This window comes from Buteo buteo, chromosome 7 (assembly GCF_964188355.1).
Source record: "Buteo buteo chromosome 7, bButBut1.hap1.1, whole genome shotgun sequence".
NCBI lineage: Eukaryota > Metazoa > Chordata > Aves > Accipitriformes > Accipitridae > Buteo > Buteo buteo.
Genome location: NC_134177.1, coordinates 15,075,051 through 15,096,578, shown reverse-complemented (window position 1 = coordinate 15,096,578; position 21,528 = coordinate 15,075,051). Strand labels below are relative to the sequence as shown.

The 21,528-nt window shown below is 46.4% G+C and overlaps 1 protein-coding gene across 3 annotated transcripts in view; it reads left to right on the top strand.

Annotated features, from left to right (window-relative positions):
* Positions 1–9,960: 9,960 nt before the first annotated feature.
* ATP13A3 (ATPase 13A3) overlaps positions 9,961–21,528 on the top strand; it is a 61,128-nt gene continuing 49,560 nt past the window's right edge. For all 3 annotated transcript variants that reach the window (XM_075031657.1, XM_075031658.1, XM_075031656.1), the window contains exons 1-2: positions 9,961–10,110; positions 11,495–11,548. In XM_075031657.1, coding sequence (XP_074887758.1) covers positions 11,511–11,548 — 38 coding nt within the window. In that variant the 5' untranslated portion in view covers positions 9,961–10,110; positions 11,495–11,510. The remainder of the gene's footprint in view (positions 10,111–11,494; positions 11,549–21,528) is intronic.

Below are 21,528 nucleotides of genomic sequence, written 5' to 3'. Positions count from 1 at the left end.
TGAGCATAATACTATCTTCATGAACCACATTCACCAGTCTGATAATGTGACCCGACAAAAGGTCAATGGAAAAGTTAATATAATTTATTGGCTGATTTAAAAAAAAATCTAATCATCTGTTTTTCCTTTTTCCTGACCCCCCACCCGCACCCAGCGCCCTGCTGACATTTTCCAGCCATTCCCATAACAATAGTCAGGGTGGGAATGCTCTGAGTGGGCGCAGTTTTGGAGGAGGCTTTTCCTGAGGGGCTGCAGCCACATCTGTCTGCTTGGCTCACCCTCCCCGAGAGGTGTGCAGGGGATGCTCTGCTCAGCCAAGCTCACCAGCCTGGCCAGGGACAGGGCTGGCACCAGGTCAGGTTTGAGCAGACCTAATGGTTTCAGTACATTTGCTGGGTGTCCTCTGCTCCACGGAGTGACTTGAGCTCACCTGCTTTGGGCTTGAAGGGGGACATTCATCTCTGCTGGTTTTGTAGCTGTGGACAGGAGGGAAGGAGGGTCCAGCCAGGTCCCTGGGTGTCAGGCACGGCTGCTGGAGCAGTGTGGCCAGATGTCTTGGATGAAGCCCTGAAGAGCCCCAAGAACATCCTTTCCATGGACACGGCTCTTTGGGGAGGTCCTATCAGCACATACTATGCTGCCTTGCGGTAAGGCTGCAGGAAGCCCCAATGCGGTGCATAGGCGTGTGCACATGGGTGCATTCCTTTGCACACATGTGTGAGCAGGTGCTGTCACGCAAGCACCCCTCTTCCTTGCACAGTCTTCTCTTTGGGTTTCCCAGGCACCAAGAGCATGCTGCCGCTCGCTCAGCCTGGGGCAGGGGGTTGAAATCTGCTTCACCCCATAGCTACTCAGCAACTGCTTGTCTCCTCATGCCCTGGAGCCTGCGCTGTCTGCAGAGTCCCAAGAGGTGTCTGGAGCAATCAAGCAGCCAGATGGTTGTCAGGGCATGACCTGTCCTGAGGAGGTAGAGGAGCTTGCTTCTGTAGGGCAGAGCTGCAAAAGTAATTAGTCATTTCTTATGCTCATACCTTACAGATGCAAAAGAAAGGACCCCAGAGGGCAAGGGATGGTGGAAGGGGTCCAGCAGCATTAGATGGTGCTTAGAGGTGGTGGCTTTGGAGCTGTCACCCTGCTGAGCTGTGGGAGGGAGAGCACGGGGAAACCATCTTCTGGCATGGGCTGGGGGAAGCAGAGAGCCCAGAGCTGCCCATTTCTGTCAGTCTGCAGCATGGCTGAGCTCTGTCATGGTGCTACCTTGGCTGGGCACGGAAAACTCTGGCTCCTGTCAGCAAGTGACTGTCCTCCCCAGCTTCTTCACAGCACTGTTTCCAGGCCCGGCTGTTACTGAGGAAAGTCTGGAGAGATGGAGGGAGCCTGAGCAGTGTGGCTTGGAAAGCAGCGTGCAAAGGCAAAGCAGGTAACTTCTGAAGTCTGTAGTTTCAGAAGAGCCAAGTGAGCCTCAAACATGATCTCACATTGTGTTTTGTAAAGCTGGTTCGTGCACGTTTGTGCATGGGGCTGGCTGTAGCTCTGGGGCTCCCCAGCCATGCAGCTCTGCCTGCTGCCCGCCCTGCCCAGTGCTCTGGGGTGCTGCTGCCTGCCAGCAAACCCAGCCTCTCTGACGTGGGGGAACTGGGCTCCCGTGCTGGGGACGCTCCCCTGCCTCCTTTGGGGAGCTCAGGAAGGGAGCAGAACTGGAGACAGAACCCCAGGCCTGGGCTCTGTGGCAGGTAGCCCTGCATTTCTCCAAGCCTTTCCCAAGCAGGAGCCTTTGGATGCTGCTGTGCCCACCAGCCCAGCGCGCAGGTACACCTCGCCAAGGCCAACAGCAGGCACCCTTGTGCAGAGCTGCCCGCCTCTTGTCGCTCTGCAGTTACCACCAGACTGTGCTGCTTGTGTTCTCAAGGCTTTCTGCCCGCCCTAGAAACTGCTTTTCAGTGTCTTGGGGGTGAGCTGATCTTCTCTGGCCCTTGCACAAGATGTTCTTTGCCCATCAGCACATTTAGCTCCTGCTCTGTTCCAGCTGGTGCCGGGCCACGCAGGCTGGGCACGCCGGTCCTGATGGCAGCGATGCTGCCGGTCTGCAGGGCGAACGGGGAGCCTCTGGGGCGGCAGAGGGCATTGCAGAAGCACAGCTTCTCAGACCGTAATAAACTTGTGGACTTTGCCCATTTAGTTGAAATAACCGAGATGAAAAAGTTATTAATGAGAATGACTGACAGCGGGCCAAATGACCAGACAGCGTAGCCTGCCTAGCTTCCTTCTCCAAGGCGCCGTGCCAGGGAGAGGAGATGCACGCAGGCTCTCTGTGCTCTCTGAAAGCAGGCATGGCCCAGCCTTGCTCTGGAGAGCATGAAGCAGAAGAAAGGCTTCCCAGCGCTCCGCTTTGTTGTAACAGCACCGTCCGCCAGTCTGCTGGGCAGTTTCCCAGGAGGTGCTGTGAGAACAAGGTTGCATAAGTCACTTCAGCAATAACTCTGCTTGCTCTGCCCTGGACCACACTGTTAAAATTGTGTCCTGTCTCCAGGCACAGCAGGGGTTAGGAGTTGTTCCTTAGCCTGCGAGGACAGGGGCATCTTGGTTTGAGATCTGTGATGAACCCCTGAAGAAGCTGTGGATGCCACCCCACACCCCGTCCTGCCCATGGTGCAGTCCCTGGTGGCATGGCAGTAAAAGGCAGATTTGGTTTTGATTCCCTGATGGGAGGGTATGCCAACTGTCTCCTCGCCCTGGGTTTCAGTGCACTTCAGCTCCTTACTGCATGCTTGCCTGCTCTGGGCCAGCTCCTGTCAGAGATGGCCAGGACAGTGGTCTCATGGACCTTCAGCGTGGCTCAGGATGGCTGCAAGAGCTGCTGCTTCTCTGCAATTGAAGTCCAAGGACAGAAGGTGAAAGCAACTGTTGCATATGCTATAAAAATCACATCCAGGGGTTTTTTGGTTCAATAGGGAACTTTGCTATCATAAATATGTCTCTGAAACTGGGAACCCAAACAGAAATAGTTCAAAGACATTTTTCTGGTGCTGCAAATCTAAAGCTGCTCATCACGGCGCAGCCCTTGTCGGGCTAAGTGTAACAAGGATTGTATCCCTGCTTCCCGCCAAGGGTATAAAAGCAAGGCACTAATTTGCAGATCTTGAAGAATGTGCCAGTGGTATTTCAGCAGCTCTAATGCTCTGCAGCCTGTGAAGGCTGCACAGTAACTGAAAGGAAATATCTTTGTTTTTATTCACTTGGCTTTATTCCTAATTCACTCTTTGATGCCATCAGCCTGGGATAATACGTTTTCAGAGATATGCTTGAAATTAAGGAAATGAGTCTGATTAAGTCCTTTAAACATACTTTGAGGGAGAAACGTACAACAATAGAGGTATTAAAGGCCCTATTTTCAAGCAATTCTAATATGAAATCAAAACATCGCGCTGCTAGATGGCAAGGTCCATTAGCGGTGTGTGTGCATTCTTCAGCTGGAGAGGATCTCTCCTTCTCCAGCTAGGAAAGTTGCCAGAGCTTGAATCTGTCCTCTGTGCTGGGTGGACAGTGAGAGGCAGATTCATTTCACAGTCCCCTTACTTGCAGCCAAGTAATAAATGCACAAGCACTCGCCCTTTGGCAATTGTACTCTGCTAGGTAAAAGTGGTGGTTTCTCAAGAGTCTTGTGTTTGAGGTTTGCCTGCATATTTTTTTTTAAACTCTGTTTAGATAGTTGTTTAATTTTTCTCAGCTGTCCTGGGGTAGTTTATCCATAAATAGGTTACCTAGTATTGCGGTTATGCTGTCCATTGGTGTGGGTGGAGCTCCCCCCATTTAGTGGGATACTTCCCAGTGAAGTCAGTACCTTTGCAGGTACCTGCTGGGTCCCCTTGGCAATTTTTCCCTCTGGCTGGGAGAACTGCTCCCAAACTCAACCCTCCTTCATAGTGCGACAGCCTTTGCTCTGCTGTTACTATCACAGTGCTGATGTGGTGCCCAAGGATTTCAGTCTGGCCCAGGGGCTGGATGTGACAAGCCCTGTGCAAGCCCTCAGGAGACCGGTGTCCTCAGTGGAGACGATCCATCAGTGAGCTTTTGGGTGTGTGCTGCATGGCAGCATTAAGAAATAATACGGTGGAAGCATGAAAGCAGGTAAAGGCACTCAGATCCCACTTTTTTTTAGGTATGATACGGGCCAGGCAAAGTCTGACAGTCCTATTGACTGAAAGACTTCTGCATTATTTAAAATAAAGGCGGGGGGGGATGACAAGTACCAACAAAAAGGACATTTCAAGTAGCTGCACAGTGATTCGGCTATGGCTTTGTGAAAGCAGGGAGCCAGGAGAGGAGAGGGGATGGTAACTTCTGCAGAGGGGATAGTCTTCAAAGGGCCTGGGAAGTAACCTGGCACCTCCTTTACTGCTTCCCATGGCAGCTGTGGGGCTAGTGAGAGGAATGGGAAAGCACAGTATTATTTATTCCATCCGCTATAAAAAGTGACTATTTAAGATCTTGTTTGAGTAAATGAAGCAATGAATTCCCCTTTCACTCCGACTGCTGCTGAAGGCATGTGACTTATTAGATATGCTGCTGTTGTAATGGAAATAAGTAGCCAGGCTATTTTAAACCAAAAAGATCTGGATGTCTGGGGAAAGAGGGAATAAGGATTGGGTGGCACAAGAGAAAAGAGAGGCTTCATCTGTGACAATCTTGGACACTTTGTACAAGTTGCTCTTTAAGCTGTTTCACAAGCTCTTCTGGCAGAGAAGAGATAAAAAATTGTTTAACAACTCAGGCTTGCCAAAGTAGTTTAAGGAGCTTTCAAAGGAGACTTTTAAAGACTTGTGGCTTCCAACTGCATGTGAATCATCCTCTTGAAGAGTGAAACTGTAACTGCAGATTGCTAACCACTATTTCATGGGTCACCATGTACCTGTCTGTGCGTTCAGGAGCTCTGGCACTCAGTTCGAGAGTCAGATGTTCCCGTGCAGATCCCATGCCTACATCCAAGAGCCCAGCATGGCAGTGATGCTGTTGCTGTTGCCAACCTACTGAACCTGAAAATCTCAGCTGGCAGAGCCTGCAAGCAACTGAGGTCAGGGAAAATGTATAAAGGTAGGAGGAGGAATGTCATGTCCACCCACAGCCAATTCCTTCCCCTCTGTGACTCAGGGAAGGCATGGAGCCTTATCCACTCTCAGCCCCGTTTCTTACGAGGCTTTTTTTATTTGCCTAAGGATGTATGGGGATTAGAGACAGTGGGCCAGGGGAATTCATCCCCTGAGCATAGAACACCCTTGCCAGGAAAGTCAAAGGAACGGGGCCAGAGGTGTCCCACAGGAGGCCCCACGGCTGTCCCCAGGGAGGGCTGGGTGGCACAGGGCTAGCAGAGGTGTGCTTGCAGCTTCTGGGACCAGATGTGGCCAGCTGGGCGCCTGTGCACCGCGGAGGTGGGTCCCATAACCTCCTCTGAGCTAAGGCACATATTTATACAGCCCTACCAGAAAAGGCAGGGTGGAACACACTAATATATACACATTAAAGAGACTGAATAAATAAACAGTAGGTTTTGATTTATTTTCTCTGCTACTTGGATATCTTAGTTTTGGCACAAGATAGATTTTGTACACGAATGTGATCTCCAGATAGGTTCTTGTCCTGGCCGATTTAGAAATCATGTGCAAAGAAGAAAAACTTTGCAAATGTTCTTAAAGCAAAATATTTACACTGTTTACCGCTGAAGCATGTAAAATCCTTGGCCCCCTGTCAGCTAGGTAATATACAACAGGTAACAAAGCTGGTCTCTGCCCTGAAGGATTTACAGTTTAAGATGAGAGATAACAGTGCATACAGTCAGACTGGGAAAGCACATAAAATGTGATTAGTCAGCCTGAGACTCACTAAATGCCATAAACCTAATGAGCATCGTTCAGCAGATCTGTGCCTCGCCTGGGAGAGTGCAAGGTTTGGTGAGGCAAAGCTGGACACGGAAAACAGCGTATGCCCTCAACACTGGGGAAAAGGTAGTGGGAGGGTGCAATCAAGAAATGTCATGTGTGAAAAATGTTCTAGTCACAGGAAGTTGTAAAGGAGCTGGTAAGTTTTACTGTGGTACCTGTACCCAGTTCAGGTGGAATATATGTAACTATGAAATCAAAATAGTCATGGGAAGCCTGCTAAGAAAGGCTGCAGAACTTACTGCTCCTTCTGTCCTCAAGCCTCAAGGTGCTTGCCTGCTCCCACATTATTGAGCAAAGTCTTGAGGAATTTCACTGGCTGTGAATGCCCATAACATTGCCAGAAGCAGTGACATTGCTGGATTTTGTGCTCTGGCTCATTTCCTCCTGTTAACCACTCTCAGTAAGGTGAACTGAACAAAGAAAACCTGTTGTTTCTCTTGTCATTTTTTTTTCTTGTTTCTACCAGGTTGAACACCCAATGCTTTAAAAGCACTAAACACCATGATTTCTAGGTCTATACCTAGAAATAACTTGTGATGCCCTGTGACCCATCCCTTCCCTAGAGAAGCTGCAGCCAGCGATGCTGCAGGAGAGCAGGGGTTGCCAGGCACTTCCAGCAGTACAAACCAGAGTGACGCCAAGAGAGCTGGAAAGCAGCTGAGAAACAGCTTAAGGAGATGGGTGGAGGGAACGTGCCAACCACAAAATTAATCTCTGAATTAATAAAAGCCTCCATGGTTTGAGGTTTGTGAAGCAATAAACGAGTTGAAATTTGCCAGTGACTGAAAAAGAAAAGCAATTATGTATTAAGGGAAACCTTCTAATGGGGATAAAGATAATACATTAGAACATGCAATGGGTTGAAAAATGTGATGAGAAATTAATCTGTAATTGAAAATGACTACAGGAATTTTGATGAAGAACATAGAAATGTATGTATCAAAGCAAATCTTTTTATTCTTATTACAAATAGGGAATGACAGAATAAGAGCTTCTGTTTAATGGCACTAATAACTTTGTAATATTTTTCCTTTGAGTCATATGGTAGACTCTCTTTACCAGTCTATACTTAGTCAAAAAAAATCTCCTCTTTGGCTTCTCCTCATCATAGTCATGTTTTTGGTCTGTATGGATGTCTGCTACTTCTGCTTACGTGTTTTGCCTGTTTTTCTCTTTCCATCAGTATGTGGGCAGAATAGTACCCATCTCAATCTCCCTGCCTTCGTATGACTCTATTGGGGACACTGCTGCCCACTACTGAAAGGCTAAAAGCAGTTATGAGCAAAAGCAAGCCTGAGGAAATACTTCAGAGTGATCTGAATGCTAATTGAGGGAGTTCTTCACCAATGTGTTATTAGATGACTCCAACGCTCATGATTTCAATGTCACCAAAGGAGGCTTTTCTGGTTTTAAAGTGAACTAAAACATCCTGCTCAAAAGGGGAGGTATAGACAACAATAAAGTATTCTATATAGGTGGAAATTTGGCAAGCTGATAGCAATGGATAGATCAACAGTTTGGAAACAGGGGTAATAAATTAAGGAAATTCAGTGAAAATATATATGGCCAACACGACTGATCACCACCCAGTGGCATTTCCTTGAGGTACAAAGCAAATCCTAGCAGTGATTTAGGTTGGATGTTAGACAAAGACAATAATTCAGTAACACAATTCAGTGAAAAAAAGCTGAAATCATTCAGTAAATTTTTCTGTTCTTTGCTTGGAAAATGGACAGAATGATGTCCCCATATTTAACGGAGGTATCTTTCTCTTCCATGTGTAGCCAGAGTGAATGAAAAACACTGGTTAATACCCATCTTTAAAACTTGCACGCAGAAGTATTTTCAAAATTGCCTGAGAAGATCACCAAACCCTTAGTGCTGATTCCTCAGAAAATACTGCATCACTGAATTTCCAGAGAATCAGGGGAATTAATGATTGAGTCATTATATAAAAAACAGTAACTGATGTGTCCCAGGTAAGCAGGAACCAAAGCTGGCTAGGCAGATGCCAGCCTTTGGCAAAAGCAGTAAGGAGGTTGCTGAAGCACACAGTCAACACAGAATTAAACTGTGAGAGTACAAGATTTAACATGTTAACAGAAAACAGATGGTTTTCTTTTTTTTTTTTTTTTCAGTAGAGGAAGGTGACCATTCTGATTTGACTCAGAGAAGCTCAGTATTGTGCCTGATCTACGGGTAGCTGCCAAAAGGGGCAGTTTTGTTTCTCCTTTTCTTTTCCTCTCATTCCCTTAAATAGTGGTCACATGCCTGCCTGTTGAATCAGTTCAGCTCACTGGGCCAACAGAAAACTACGCTTTTTTCTTTCTTTTATTTTTATTTGTTACTGGCAGAGTTTCCTCCTGGATCCCTGTGCTGACCTGACTCACCCCAGGGCTGTGGGGTCACTGGAGCTGGCATGGGAAGCTGAGAGCTCTGCTGGGGCGATGGGATGCTCTGCCAGATGGATGTAGCCCCTGTTCAGTCGCTGCTGGGGTTGTGTGTGATGAGATATAACAGTCAACAGCTCCCTTAATCTGCAATGGAGGAAAAGTATTGGAAAAAAAGTAGTACTATGAGAAAATATAGACCCTTCTGTGGTTTACGGATCCCTTAAATGGTTTATAGCGCTCTTCAAAATCTTTAACTGATGCATTTGGAAACTTAACCCATCATCCACCCGAGGGTATGTTTAGTGAAGTCACACAGATGTCTGTTTTTTGGCCTTACAATGTTGATTATTTTTATATGTTACCTGAAGATAGTCAAAATAATTTCTGGTATAGTGTCTGGAGAAATGTGTAAGTCAGTGGGATGGTAACTACGAGTAGGCCATCAGGCACGCCACCTCAGCTGGCTTTCTTGGCTGGGCATATACGAGCAATGTAAATTTTACAACATTAAAACGCCGGCTTCTAGGCACTGAGAGCAGAGGGCACGCAAGCGCCAGCTGAGCACGCCGTGGAAAGCCGTGACGTGGGAGAGGGCTGCCGATGAGGGAAGCAATAAGCCTGTGAGCGCTAGGCATGTTCCTTGGACACCATGACATTTCCAGATAAGCCTATCATTAGCTGACGGCGAATGCAGCTGACAGAAGCCGAGATGGGTTACGAAAGGCAGGCGTGTATCGGATGGGGGCTGTGGAAAGGCCCCTTGGCACTCCTGTCAGGCTGAGGGGAAAAGGAGACGAGCGATCTGCTGGCTTTTTCAAACTGAGGGCCCTGGGTTGTGTGGTGCCTCTGCCGGGGTGTCGCAGAAGGGACTGGGGGGGTCCCTGAGCCGCTCCCCACCCTCTCTCACCTCTACGTAACACACGCGGTGGTCCCTCGTAGTCACACAGCAGCCTGCTCCCCCGGGTGCCGTGGCTGACCGACCGTCAGGCCTGCCGTGGCATGGAGCCCTGCCCGGGACAGGGGTCAGTTCCCCCAGCCGAGGCCCGAAGGGCCTGGGCCCAGTGCCCCCCCCGCGGTGCCGCTCCCCAGCCCACCGCAACTGAGGGCCCAGCCAGTGGAACTCGAGGAGTTGGCCCCCAGCTCCACGGGGATCTCTGGCTTTTAGGGGCAACGTCCAGCCCCCAGCCCCCGCGGGACGCCCCACAGCCAGCACCTGCGGCCCGGGGGACCCCCGGGAGCCGCCGCTCCCCCCCCCCCGGAGTGAGGCCCTGCAGCCCTCCGCCGTGCCCGGCGGCGCTGCCCCACGCCTGCGGGTCCCCAGACCCCCCCCCCCCTCTCCGGAGGGCCTCCCCGGGCCCCGCTGCCCCAGGGACCCCCGTCCTGCCCCACTGACTCCTCCCCACCCGCGACTCCCCCCTGCCCCACGGCCGCCCCCGCCCGCCCCTCCCGGCAAAGCCCCGCCCCCTCGCCAGGCGAGGCCACGCTCCCCCGCCCCCTCCCAACCCCGGAGCCGCGCGGCCCCCCGGTCTTCCGGCGCGTGGCGCGCGTGGCGCGCGGGGCGGGGCGGGAGGGGCGTGCCGCCGCGACGTCTCTTCCGCTCCCCTCCCTGCCCCCGCCCAGCGCGGCCGGCGCGTGGAGCCGGTTGGCGGCGGATCCGGTCGCGCCTCACGAGGCAGTCGCGGGCGCGCCGCCGGGCGGGCGGGGTGGGGCGGGGGAGAGCCGGTGCCGCTCCGGTCCCGCGCCCGCCCCGCCGGCATGGGGCTCAGCTGAGGGCGCCGCCGGTGAGTGGGGCCGCGGGGCGGCGGGCCCGGCCCGGCCCGGCCCGGCAGGTGAGGGAGGGTCCGCGGGCCGGGCCGGGCCTCCAGCGGCGCCCCGCCGCCTCGGGCTCGGCGCGGCCGTCCGCAGCGCCCTTCAGCCGCGCCGGCATCTCCTCCGCCCGCAGCAGCCCCCGCGGGGCGGCCCGGCCCGGCCCGGCTCGGGCGCGGAGGTCGTGGCGGGGCCGCTGCCGTGAGTAGCGGCCCCCCGCGCTGCTCGGAGCGGGTCCGGCGGCTGGGGCCGCCCCCGCCGCCCGGGGAGGGGGCGTGCGTGCGGCCGAGAGCCCGTGTGCGGCTTGCCCGGGGTCTCCCGGCCGCCGGTGTCTCCGGACACGTGCGGCGCCTCCCCAGCCAGCGGCCCGGTGGTTCCCCAGCCCCTCCCGTTGCCCGGCGTCGCGCCAGCCGCGGCGGTCCGCTCCCGAGGCCGGCCCGGGCTCTCGCTGGCACCTTCAGCAGCTGGGGCAGAAGTCCGATCGCGCTTCTTCCGTTCGCTCTGCCCGGCGTTCGGCTCTGCCTGCGGGTTCTGGTGACCGAGCACCGGCCCGCAAAGCGCTTCGCTGCTGGGGCACGCGTGCCCTTATTTTGTAGTGGCGGGGTCCGTGGGGAACGTTAGGATCAGGTAGCAAAGAGAAACTTTCCCAGCAGAGTACCAGATGAGGACTCGGAGGTTCTCATCTGTTTTTCAGCAGATGAGTCGGTGCCTTATGCTGCTGGTGGCAGAGGCTGCAGAGCACTTTTATGTCAGCTGGGCTGTGAAGATGGTGATCTCGCGCTGCAAGCGCCTCTGACAACCGCAGCTTCGTCCCGGAGAGGAGGCCTGTTTATGCTTGTTCAGGGATAAACAACTACTCGGTGAATTAAACACTGGAACTTGAAAGGGAAGCCGTGAGGCAGTTTTAAAAACTGCACTGATACTTAAGGTGAAGAAGAACAACTTGAGTATCTGCAGTATTGGCCCCAAAAGCTTGCTGCTACCACTAGTGCTCTGGGCTGCCTGTGGGGATCTGTATATCCCTGCAGGTGCTGTGGTTGGAGGAGCTTTTGGAGCCCTTCAAGAAGCTCTTGTCTCCCTCGGCTGAGGTAGCGTAGCCTCCAGCAATGGGAGATGGTTAACTCTGAACCACCGTTCTAACAGAAGTGCTGCTAGTTGTCTGGCCATGCCAACTGACTGCTTCCTCTTCATCTGAGCTTGCTGAGAATTTTGTTACAGTTTTAGAATTCGTTAACGTGTTTTCTTTGCCGTATGCACTCACTACAACTGTACAGTATTTTCTTAGCTAGGGCAATTAAGCTTAAGTTTCATTTAGCCTATTCATTCCTCTGACTGTTTTTGTTTTTTTTTTAATTGTAGGTGTCTCAGCCGTTGTATGTATGAGATTTGTCCACACACTGGCTCTTCAGACAGGTTAGCTATATTTTTCTGCCATCAGTTCCACCATCTCTGAAAGAGTTGCTACTTTTACCTTTTATTAAAGTAAAACTGACTTTTGCACAACACTGTGTTATCTCCTGTAGAATACTGATTTTCTTGAACCTATGGAGAAACAGCTTTTTTTGGCATTATATTTAAATATACTCTATGGTATAAGTCAGGCCCTCATAAACTCAAGTGTCCATGTGGCAGTGTCACACATGACAGCAATAGATCTTGGCTGCATGTACACTGAGGAAATGTTTGTCTTGGTATGTAGTGTGACAGTAGGGGCCACATACTGCTAGATTTGTAAGCTGCTTTTTCTTGTTGGCTAAGTACAAATACAACTTTACAGAGTTTAAAGATTTACTGTGTAAACTTTGAACTGTATAATTGACTTGGAAATGTATTGGTACTGACTTAACTCTCCTGACTTCTAAGAAGTGTATGGTTGAGATGGCTTGGTGAAATAAAAATGTTGTGTATTGTTGGTGTAGTCACCTGTGAGGAAGAACACTGGCTTCTGGCACCATGGAGTGTTCCAGTGTGAGCGCCTAGGTTAGCTAGGAAAGACTGATGTGCTCCAAAGTACTCAGCTTTTAAAGTGCTTTGGAAAATGGGTAAGAGGGATCTTCTTGTTGACTTTGGCTTTGGCCAAAGCTGATTGTGCTGCAAGGAGGAGAAAGCAGGCAAAGGGATCTGAGGAATTCTGCAGAGGCTGTCTCCACCAGAGCTGCTGGACAGCAGCTCCTGCCTTCCCGAATACCTCCCAGGAGCAGCGGTGCTGTTCTAGGTGCTCTGCTTGGTGTCTTCTGGTAGTGGTCTCTAGACTTTGAGCTCACTATGCTCTCACCCCTTAATTTTTTTGTTAGTTGTCTTCTAGAATCGAGTGTCTGTTCCTGTATTTGTTTTTCATTCATCCCTTTCTCCTCTAGGGAGGGCTTGGTGACTAGTTTCATCGGGCAGGCACTAATCATTCGTAACCTGAAGAGAGAGGGATGAAAGGTCCTAGCTGCCTGGTCAGGCAGCTTGCAATGCCTGACAAGGGAGCGTGGAGGCTGCCTAGCAGGGAGGGAAGTTGCATCACGATGGCTGAGTGTGGTTGAGAAACTTTGTGATTCAGTCCTCTTCTGCTAGCGTGCCATGTGACAGGCATGGTGCATCAGACAAGCTGCTTTGCTGTGGTCCTAGTAAATGATTGTAAAAAAAGAAATTAAAAAAAACCTGTATTGACATGCAGCCCTCAGATTAATTTTTCTCATTTGGCTTGAGGACATAGCATCCTCGCCGTCTTCAGTGTGGAGTATAAAACAGCCAACAAGACTCAGATTTTCAGTGGTATGGAGACAAATTCCATTTATTCTGTGGGAGTAAAATACCTTTTTATTGTTAAAGCCAGATCCAGGCGGATTGCCAGGTCATAGAGGAAATCTGTACTAGAACTGGGAACTGACATGGAAAGGCCAGGTTTTCGTCAAGCATCTTAACCATTGCACCCTTGTTCCCTTTTTCTGGAAACTTTCAGATACTGTTTGCTTTATTTCTGTAAAGTACCAACAGTGGATTACTTTGACTTAGCTTGTCCAAGGTCTGTTGTAGGAATTATTACTTCTGGTGTGAAAAGTGTTTGAGTTGAGTGGTATGCTTAAGCATCTCTAACAGCAGGCCAGGGAGAACTGTTCTAACACTTTCCCTATTAAATGTGTGTCTGGTATGAACCCGATGGTAGCTGGCATGGAGGGAAGAGGTTTCATTCCTTTAATACCTTGTGAAACAAAGTCCTTTAGTTAATTCTTCTAAAACTATGAGTTTTGGAAATTAGAAAATTTCTCAGATTTCATTTTCTCAATGCCCAAACAGCATCAGCGTAATGTAAAAACGTATGTTTCTTTAGCGTACATTTAGAGTCATCTTTTGAATGGCTTAAAGACTTGCATTGGAGAAATGAGTGTGTATGTAAGTGTATGCCTTTTTGGGCAGGGATTACTGGTTTCCACAGCATGGCATCTAGTACGGCCAAGACTGCTTTTGGTCCGTAGGCACGGTATTGTGCAAATTAGTAGGTCTTGTGTTCTTTCAGTGGCGAAAAAAACCAGGCGTTCTGACTAGTGCTTGGATCTGGTTATGTTTAGCATGGGAGAGTTCATACAAAAGAAATCCTAGTTCAAAAATCCTAATTTCCCAATTAGACACTTAAAAAAATATTTTAAATAAGAGTAATGCTAAAGTGTTTGCCTTTCGTGGTTACACAATGAGCTAAAAATAATTTTCATTCATAAAAAAATCTACTTCCTTTGTTAAATAATCTGCTTAGCAGAGAACAAAAGTTCAGTTTGTAGTAAACTGTAGTTGTATTATAGCCTCAAGTCTGACACCTTTATTCCGGATTGAAATAAGACTGTAAACTTTAATCTTCGGTAGCTGAAAGGCAGACTTAAATAAAAAAGCATGGGTGATTCACAGTTACTGTTCAGGAGTTACAGATGTGATCTGCACAAAGATCTGAAGTGCTGTATCTTGCTGCTCCTCTTCTAAAATATATAACTTCAGCACCATCTGCATGGAGCGCTGTGCATGGGTTGGGATTGGGAAGGGGTCTCTGTGGCCATGGAGTCTAGCTGCTTGCTCTGAAGTGGTGCAGTGTCGATCGCATTCGTAATCCTATCAGTCCTACCAGAATTAGCTGCATTTTGCATTCATTCTGTATTTTTATTTTTTCATTGTATATTTTTCATTTGAAAGAATTTAGCCCTTTTTTGTGGTTCTGGTTTATTAGAATTGTGGCATTGCGTTGTTCATCTTAAAGCAGCTCTTTGGAAGAGGACCAGGTAGTGGAAATGGTAGCAAGTCCATTACTTCTTAGTTGGGTTGAGATTTTATGTGGTATTTAAGACCAAAAGACCATCCTTCAAAATCAAAATACCTAACTCTTTCTTTTTTGACCTTTATCAAAGTTATGTGACGGTGACATTTTCAGTTTGGAAGGTACATACAGCAACAAAAATGGCAATTCCTTTAGATTTTATTCTAGCTAGAGGATGTCAAAAAGAAAGGTGATAAAGGCAACGGCTATGAAATCAGAGCTCATGATCCTTATAAAGGGTAGGAGACAGAACAGCAAAATGGGAAGGCTTTTGAGAAGTAGAGAAAGTAGTAAGACCAACTTATGACCTTTTACTGACTTTGAATGTAAGAAAAAAATACATGTAGAGTGTGAAAGTAAGTCACATTATGAAGAACATGTATAAAAGAATAGTAGAGGCAGATATTGGAAAGGCCAAAGTGCAAATGGAATTGCAAGTAGCAAGAGGCATAAAAGCTAGCAAGGTTCCTGTAGAAGTACGTTAATAGCAGGAGGAAGATTGGGGAATGTCTCTCTTGATTCAGTGGAGAACGTATGTATCTACAGAAGGTGCAGAACATTTAAAGTGCTCAGTGCCTGTTTTGCTCTTCTTCTCTAACATAGTGTCATGCAGGTGCTTAATCTTATTAATGCTTGTGATGAGGTAGTATTTTATACTAGAGTGTGTTTCCACTAGATGTTCCTGTGTCAGCTGGCCCTGGTAAGCTTCACTGTACGATTCTCAAAAAATGCAAAAATATTATCTAGAAATAATCTGAAGTACTAGAAGACTAGCAAAGGATAAGTCTTCAGAGAGCTCTAATGGAAGAGAGCTGAAGAAGAGGAGTTGAAGTCTGACAGTTCTCTTTATCTCATTTTTTTCCATCAATTGAGATTGGTAAGCAAACATTTTATTTTCAAGTGCTTGGAGGATAACTACAAGAAGAATAACAGCATGAACTGATTTGTGGGAAAACAATTGCGTCCAAAGTCTAATACCTTTTTACTGCAGAGCAGAAGGCTTTGTGGCTGTGGCAGAAGCAGTGGAGTTCTTGTCCCTGATTGATTGATTGGTTTATTTAATAAGGTTTTCCACATCTTAATGGCCTCATAAGTAAATGGAGACATGATCTGGGGAAAGTAGTCTAGGAAACATGCAAAATTGGGTAGATGATCCTATTCGGAGAACAGTAATTAGTGATTCAGTGTTGAAATGAGAGGTTATGTTGAAGGGTTCTGTCCTGGGTATTGTTGCCTTTAATGAAAGCATCAGTCAACTGGCTGATTAAATGTGCTTATTAAATTCTCAGGGACTGTGTGTTGGAAGACATGATGAGAGTTCAAAACGACCTGAAAAATAGGATGACTTTCAATAGGGACAAATGCAGAGTACTGCACTTAGACAGGAATTATCAGCTGTGCAAATGCAGGGTGAGGAATAACTGGTTAGGCACTAGAAAAAGGACCTGGGGGTGTACTGGATCACAAGTTGAACATGAGTCAGTGTCATGCTGTTTGCAGAAAAGGCAAATATCTTACTGGGATGTGTTAACAGGAGTATTGCCTGTGAGATGTAAGGTTTAAGTCCGTTGGCTTTATTTGCTGTTGGTATACTCTCAATGTGCAGACAGCATCTGTTTTGGGTGCCAAAATTCTAGAAGAATTTGGACCATTTGGAAAGAGTTCAGACGAGAGAAATGCAAATGGTCAGAGTTCGAGGAAACAAATTCATAAAGATGGAAGAACATCCAAGTTATTTTGGCAAGAGATGAGGAGGTTAAGGGGAATGTGAGAGATTTCAAGTATTTAAAAGATTTGTAAGAAGGAAATGCTATTTTCAATGACCATGATGGGCAGATTGAAGTGGGATTAAGTTTCATCAAGGAAAACATTGATGAAGCTTTTGACTTTATCACAGTAAAAATGGTACTTTAAGAAGTCTTTTATTGGTGGCCATGAAGAACAATTTAGTGTGTTGAGAAAGACTGGTATAGTTGGTTAAGGTTGGGGAATAGACGAAAAGTTGGTTAAGGATGGGGAATAGACTAAACTCTCTATTGATGTTCCTTTCACCTTGTTTTATAGGATTCTAGTTTTAGTTTGGGCCAAGGAGAGGGAAATGCACAGAATTCTTTTTGTCCATTTCTTGGTCAGTCGAGGTTTTAGACTTTGCACAGGTTCAGATAGCTAGACCGTGGTGCTTGTATCCATTTGGGAACATATGGTGTTCTGGATGTTACTCTCTTCTCTGGGATTGTGCCTTTTGCAAATGGAACAAGCTTTCTTGTGCTGTCACGTTGTTCTAAACCTCCATGGTGGAGGTACTACAGGGTGGCAATGTGTGTGTGTGTGTGTATGTAACTTCAGTGTAGCAGAGCACTGAGGAATTTTCAATCATTTTATTAGTCTTAGTAGCTTCAGATTACTGCTTTAGGCTCAGGTGGTGATCCTAATGCTTCTGATACATACTTAGAAAGGTCCACCTTTGGCTTTGAAGATCTTTTTGAAGAACACATGCTTTGGTATATTCACCAGTACAGGCAGCCTAAGTGAGGATGGACAGATTTTGAAGTGGAAAGTCCAAGTGCGAGTATAGCCGTGTATTTTATATATAATTATTTTCAGGCACTCTTATAATTGCTTTTGATTGTCTGCAGTAGGCAAAACAAAGGATCCAACTAGTCCTTCTATTTCAGTGATTGATATGTAGGATAACTGGAATGTGGGGAAATATTTTAATTAACTCTATGCATTTTGCTGTCATACCAGGTCTCCAAATCAATGAAGAAAAGTACGGTCACCCTTGTGAATTGTGGCCTTTAGATCTGCCACAACATTTATTGTAAACAAAATCCTCATTCTGGAGGATACGTGTAATGCGGTAGTAGATAGCAGGAGCTGAAAGTTCAATGACGTAGATCAGGGTTGGCCTCCAAGGTGGAGATTGTAGAGTGTGTTGGCAGTTATGTTGCGTTACCTGCCTGACTTTACCTTCACCCTGTAATAGTATTTATTGAACTGTATAATTTCTGGTACAGAAATCAGATGATTCCTGAAAAGTCCTATTACTGTTGAATTGCTAGAGAATTTTTTCTCTGAGCAGAGGGATAGTTTCTTACCTCTGTTTCTCAAACAGGGGAACTGTTTTTATCTTAGAGGAGTGGAGGAATCTTAACATATCTGCCGTTGTCACTAAGTTGTGAAGGCTTGATCCAAAGCCCAGTGAATTCAAAGGGTTGTTCCATTGGCTTGAGCAGTCTTTGGCTCAGGGTGCTGCTGTCTAAAACTGGTGCTTCTGTCACTATAGCAGTACTGCAGATCTGACAAGCCAGCAAAAAGTTCTTTTCAGACCAACTGGTAATTCAAACAGGAACATAAAAGGGCTGTCAAATGTGCAGTCTTGTGGAGTGCATTCTTTGGATTAACCCTATCTTTGGTTGGTCCATTTGGTGAGGACCACAAAAAAGTTTAGTGTTTCAAGAGAGGGTCATGGTATTACTTCCCTGCATCATAGCTGTGCTTTATTGCTAGGGACAATCTCCTGAGCCTTAATACTGGCAATATTGAAGATCTGTGGTGTAAAAAGGTTTTGACTCTAGTTTGGACAGCTGGGCTTTAAATGCCAACAATGTATGGATGAAACACAGCTTCTGCCTATTTGTTGTTCTGTACAGTTGTGATGCTGTGACAGTTATCTAGTGTTTGGGTGAGATCAACCCATGGTGAAGGGCATGTGTGTGGAGCAGAGGCAGATGTAATGTTTCTGAGTGAACAGAAGCACTTGGAAAATGGCTGTTGTGCAGTCTCTGTTGGTTGAAATTGTACTTGGGCTCTTGACTTCTTAAGTGCTGTTAGTTCATCTACAAATTTTATTTTTTGTTTGCAATATAAATTGCTTTTTTCTTATGACCATGTCTTTTCCAGCAGAAGAAGCTTTATTATAGTAATAAAGAGGCAAAAATGTGGGAATACACATAAATGTCTCACCACACAAATTGTATGCCTTTTGTAGGGGGAGAGCACAATGAAAAATAACTTACAGTCTTGTCAGCTTGACAGAGTCCTTACTCTATAGCTTGCAAATATAGGTATGCTCATAGTGTTCTTCTCTGTGCCACTCTTTCCTATATCCAGCAACATCCTTTCTCCAGAAAGAGAGCTTTTGTCAGTAGTGAGACTGTTGGCATAATTGCACTCTGAGGATGTGTTATGAAGGATTTTTGTGCCTCAAGCTGATACTGGTATGCTAGTAGCATTTGTAACACCAGTTCTTAGCCTGTGGTCATTTCAATAGTGATTGCCTGGTACATTAAATTGCTGCTGTCTCTTTGCTGGAGATTGCTGGTCCACTAACTCCATTGGCAGAAGGGATCATAGGAGTGTTTTGCTCAGGTTTCAATGCAAAGTATTTTGAATTTGCGTAGTCTGCATCTTGCATGTGGAACAAACACAGAGTGCCTCAGTTTCTTCTGCTTGCTGTTATCCTCTGATGGCTTAAATGTCTGGGAAGCAATAGTATATTAAATGCCATAATTGTCTGTCCAGCTGAAGTCAGGTAACATTTGTTATATGTAACATTGATGGATGTGGTAGGAGAACTTGCACAAACTGTAGTCAGATAGTAATTGTGCTGGTTGATTAGCTACTGTCAACAGAAGCTGTATCAGGTTGAGAATATTTTGGTGTGCACCCTGACAAACTGCTTTCTGTTGACTTATTGCTAAATTGAAGTAATTTACCTTTTGTAAAGCTCATTTTCCTTGGAGGCTGTAATTTTTGATATTCTGGACATTGAGTTCTACACAGGCAGTGTAAACTTGAGTTTAAGTTCATGGGGCAGTGTTTGGTGGTGAATCATCTGTTCGGTGTTCACTGTGTCCTCCCATCTTATCTTTGCTAGATTCTTGAAGTGTGTGTTTTATATCTATGCTTTCCTCCGTCAGGGAGGAAATCAGGAGGAACTTCCTCCTTCCTTGGGTGCGCTTGATACCTATAACATCAGCTTGAAAGATAGTAAAAATACAGTAACTTGTGGTTGATTCCCTTCTTAATGTTCCATAGAAATAAGGTAATGTTCAGAGCTTCAGTCTTTTTCAAAACCTTTTTGATTGTTTTGCTTTCATTCAGATAAAGTAGTTGCTTGTGAATTTCCTTTCCCAAGTGCTGTGGCCAAGGAGAAACCAAAGTGCATATTCATACAGCTAGTTGTGATAGTGTATAAGTTGTATCTTTCCTAAGTTCTTTTGTCCTACCTTGATAAATGAAGGCATTTTAAAAAACTCTGAGGTCGTTGGTATGTTTGCAGGTAGGATGGGAGGTAAGTTAATGTCTGTCAGGAAGTTGCACATGTGAATTTCTAACCGTATTAATCACACTGGTTTGCTAGGTATCTTGGATGAAGCCTACTCCATCTGGAACCAGGCTACTCTGTTGTAGTTTCTGTAAGGAGTGTACGAATTTGAGGACTCTACAGAGCCTCTACAAGGGATTCAGTTTATGCTTAAGTCTTATGATCCAGTTGAAGCTCCAGGGTGAGTTGTCAACTTTGACAGAGCTTCCCTGTGGTCACTTTTATGTAAACTGTGAATGTCCACCCCCTCTTCCTTTGTGTAGAAAGCCAAGCTAAAAAAACATTGCTTACTTTGTGTTGCAAGTGTTTTCAGATATATTGTGTTCTGCCCGTGATCCCTTTACTGTGGGGTTCGAAGTGTGAGACGGGGATGGGGCTTTGGATGCTGTGGCACCATCTGGAGTAGAAGTCACTGGATTTGGAGAGTCTCCTGGGAAGTATCATTATGTGAGTCTACCTGTGATGTCTCCTTGACTGCTGCTCTTCAGAATGCTGGGCTAAGTGCACATTTGATCTGACCTTTCAGGGACTGTTATTTTGTTGCTCTATTAGCCTTCAGCCAGGCTTTCTATTCTTTGGTTATTTTCATTCAGAGGGTATAGACTAAAAGCTACTTATGCATTTAATGAATGTGGAGGATTGTGGCAGTCCTTAATGGTAATTTAGAAAGCTGACCTCTGTTTTCACCTAACATTTATGAAAAAACAAGGCTGATGGGGGAAATCTGAGTAGAGCACCTGGACCAGAGGTATCTGAGAAGAGGCTACTTCTGAATATTTGGCTAGACAGTGGTGATATTTCAGTTTGTGAGGTCAACGCTTGAGGAAAGAGCGCTCCTTCATACATTTAATGTACTTAGAACACTTAAGTCTTGGTTTTGAGAAAACTAACTTTCCTCCTTACAGCAGAGAAGGTGGATACAGTTACATCTCTTAGTACTGTTATAATAAAGTTTAGAGGCTAGGGAAAAAAAACCCCATCTAAAAAAGGTAGCTCAAATGCAGATGTAAATATTGCTCTAGACATGGTATGTTAAAGGAAAACTTCTCCTTTTAGGTAAGTCTGCAGGATAAAAATTAACTATAAATAGAGTGATAACCAAAAGCTATTGCTTGCTGGGAGAAGCAAGTCTGAAGACCTTTACTGACTGTCATCAGTGCTGAGAAGATTGCAGCACTTGAAGGGAGATTATGCGTCAGATTTTTGCAGAGTCTGTTTCCGTTATACAGAAGATGTCTCCCACTGCTTATTCTGCGGAAATGATTCCCAAGAGGTACACATGTGCTGCAAAGTATCATTTGGACTGAGCTATATAAGGCAATGATGAAACGTATTGTAGTAGGCTGCTGTGAGTTCATTTAATTTCTTGGATTGTAGAAGTCCTTCTCTGAGGTATAACTGTTTACTAAATATCTAAAGCTCTTCTGGGTTTGTAGGACTGTTTTGAATGACTGGGATATAGTAGCTAGATGGATGTGGGCCAAAGTTTACATTACAGGCATGAAGGCATTGAGTTAAATGTTACAGTCCTGTATGTCTCTTCTTTTCTTGTCTTTGTCAAGCTTCTGTTCATGGACGTAGAGAGCGGAACTTTCCCCCCCTCGATTTTTTTCATCTTACCTCATCTGCAAGTAAATTAATCATTTTCAGGAGCTAAGCTGTCAGGTTGTATAAATTCCTGTGTGTAAGAAAATCGTCTTCTACAGCAGTCTAATCTCTGAATGGAACTTGTTTGCAGATTTTTCTGTTACTTATTTCAGTTACTAGAATTTGATCAAG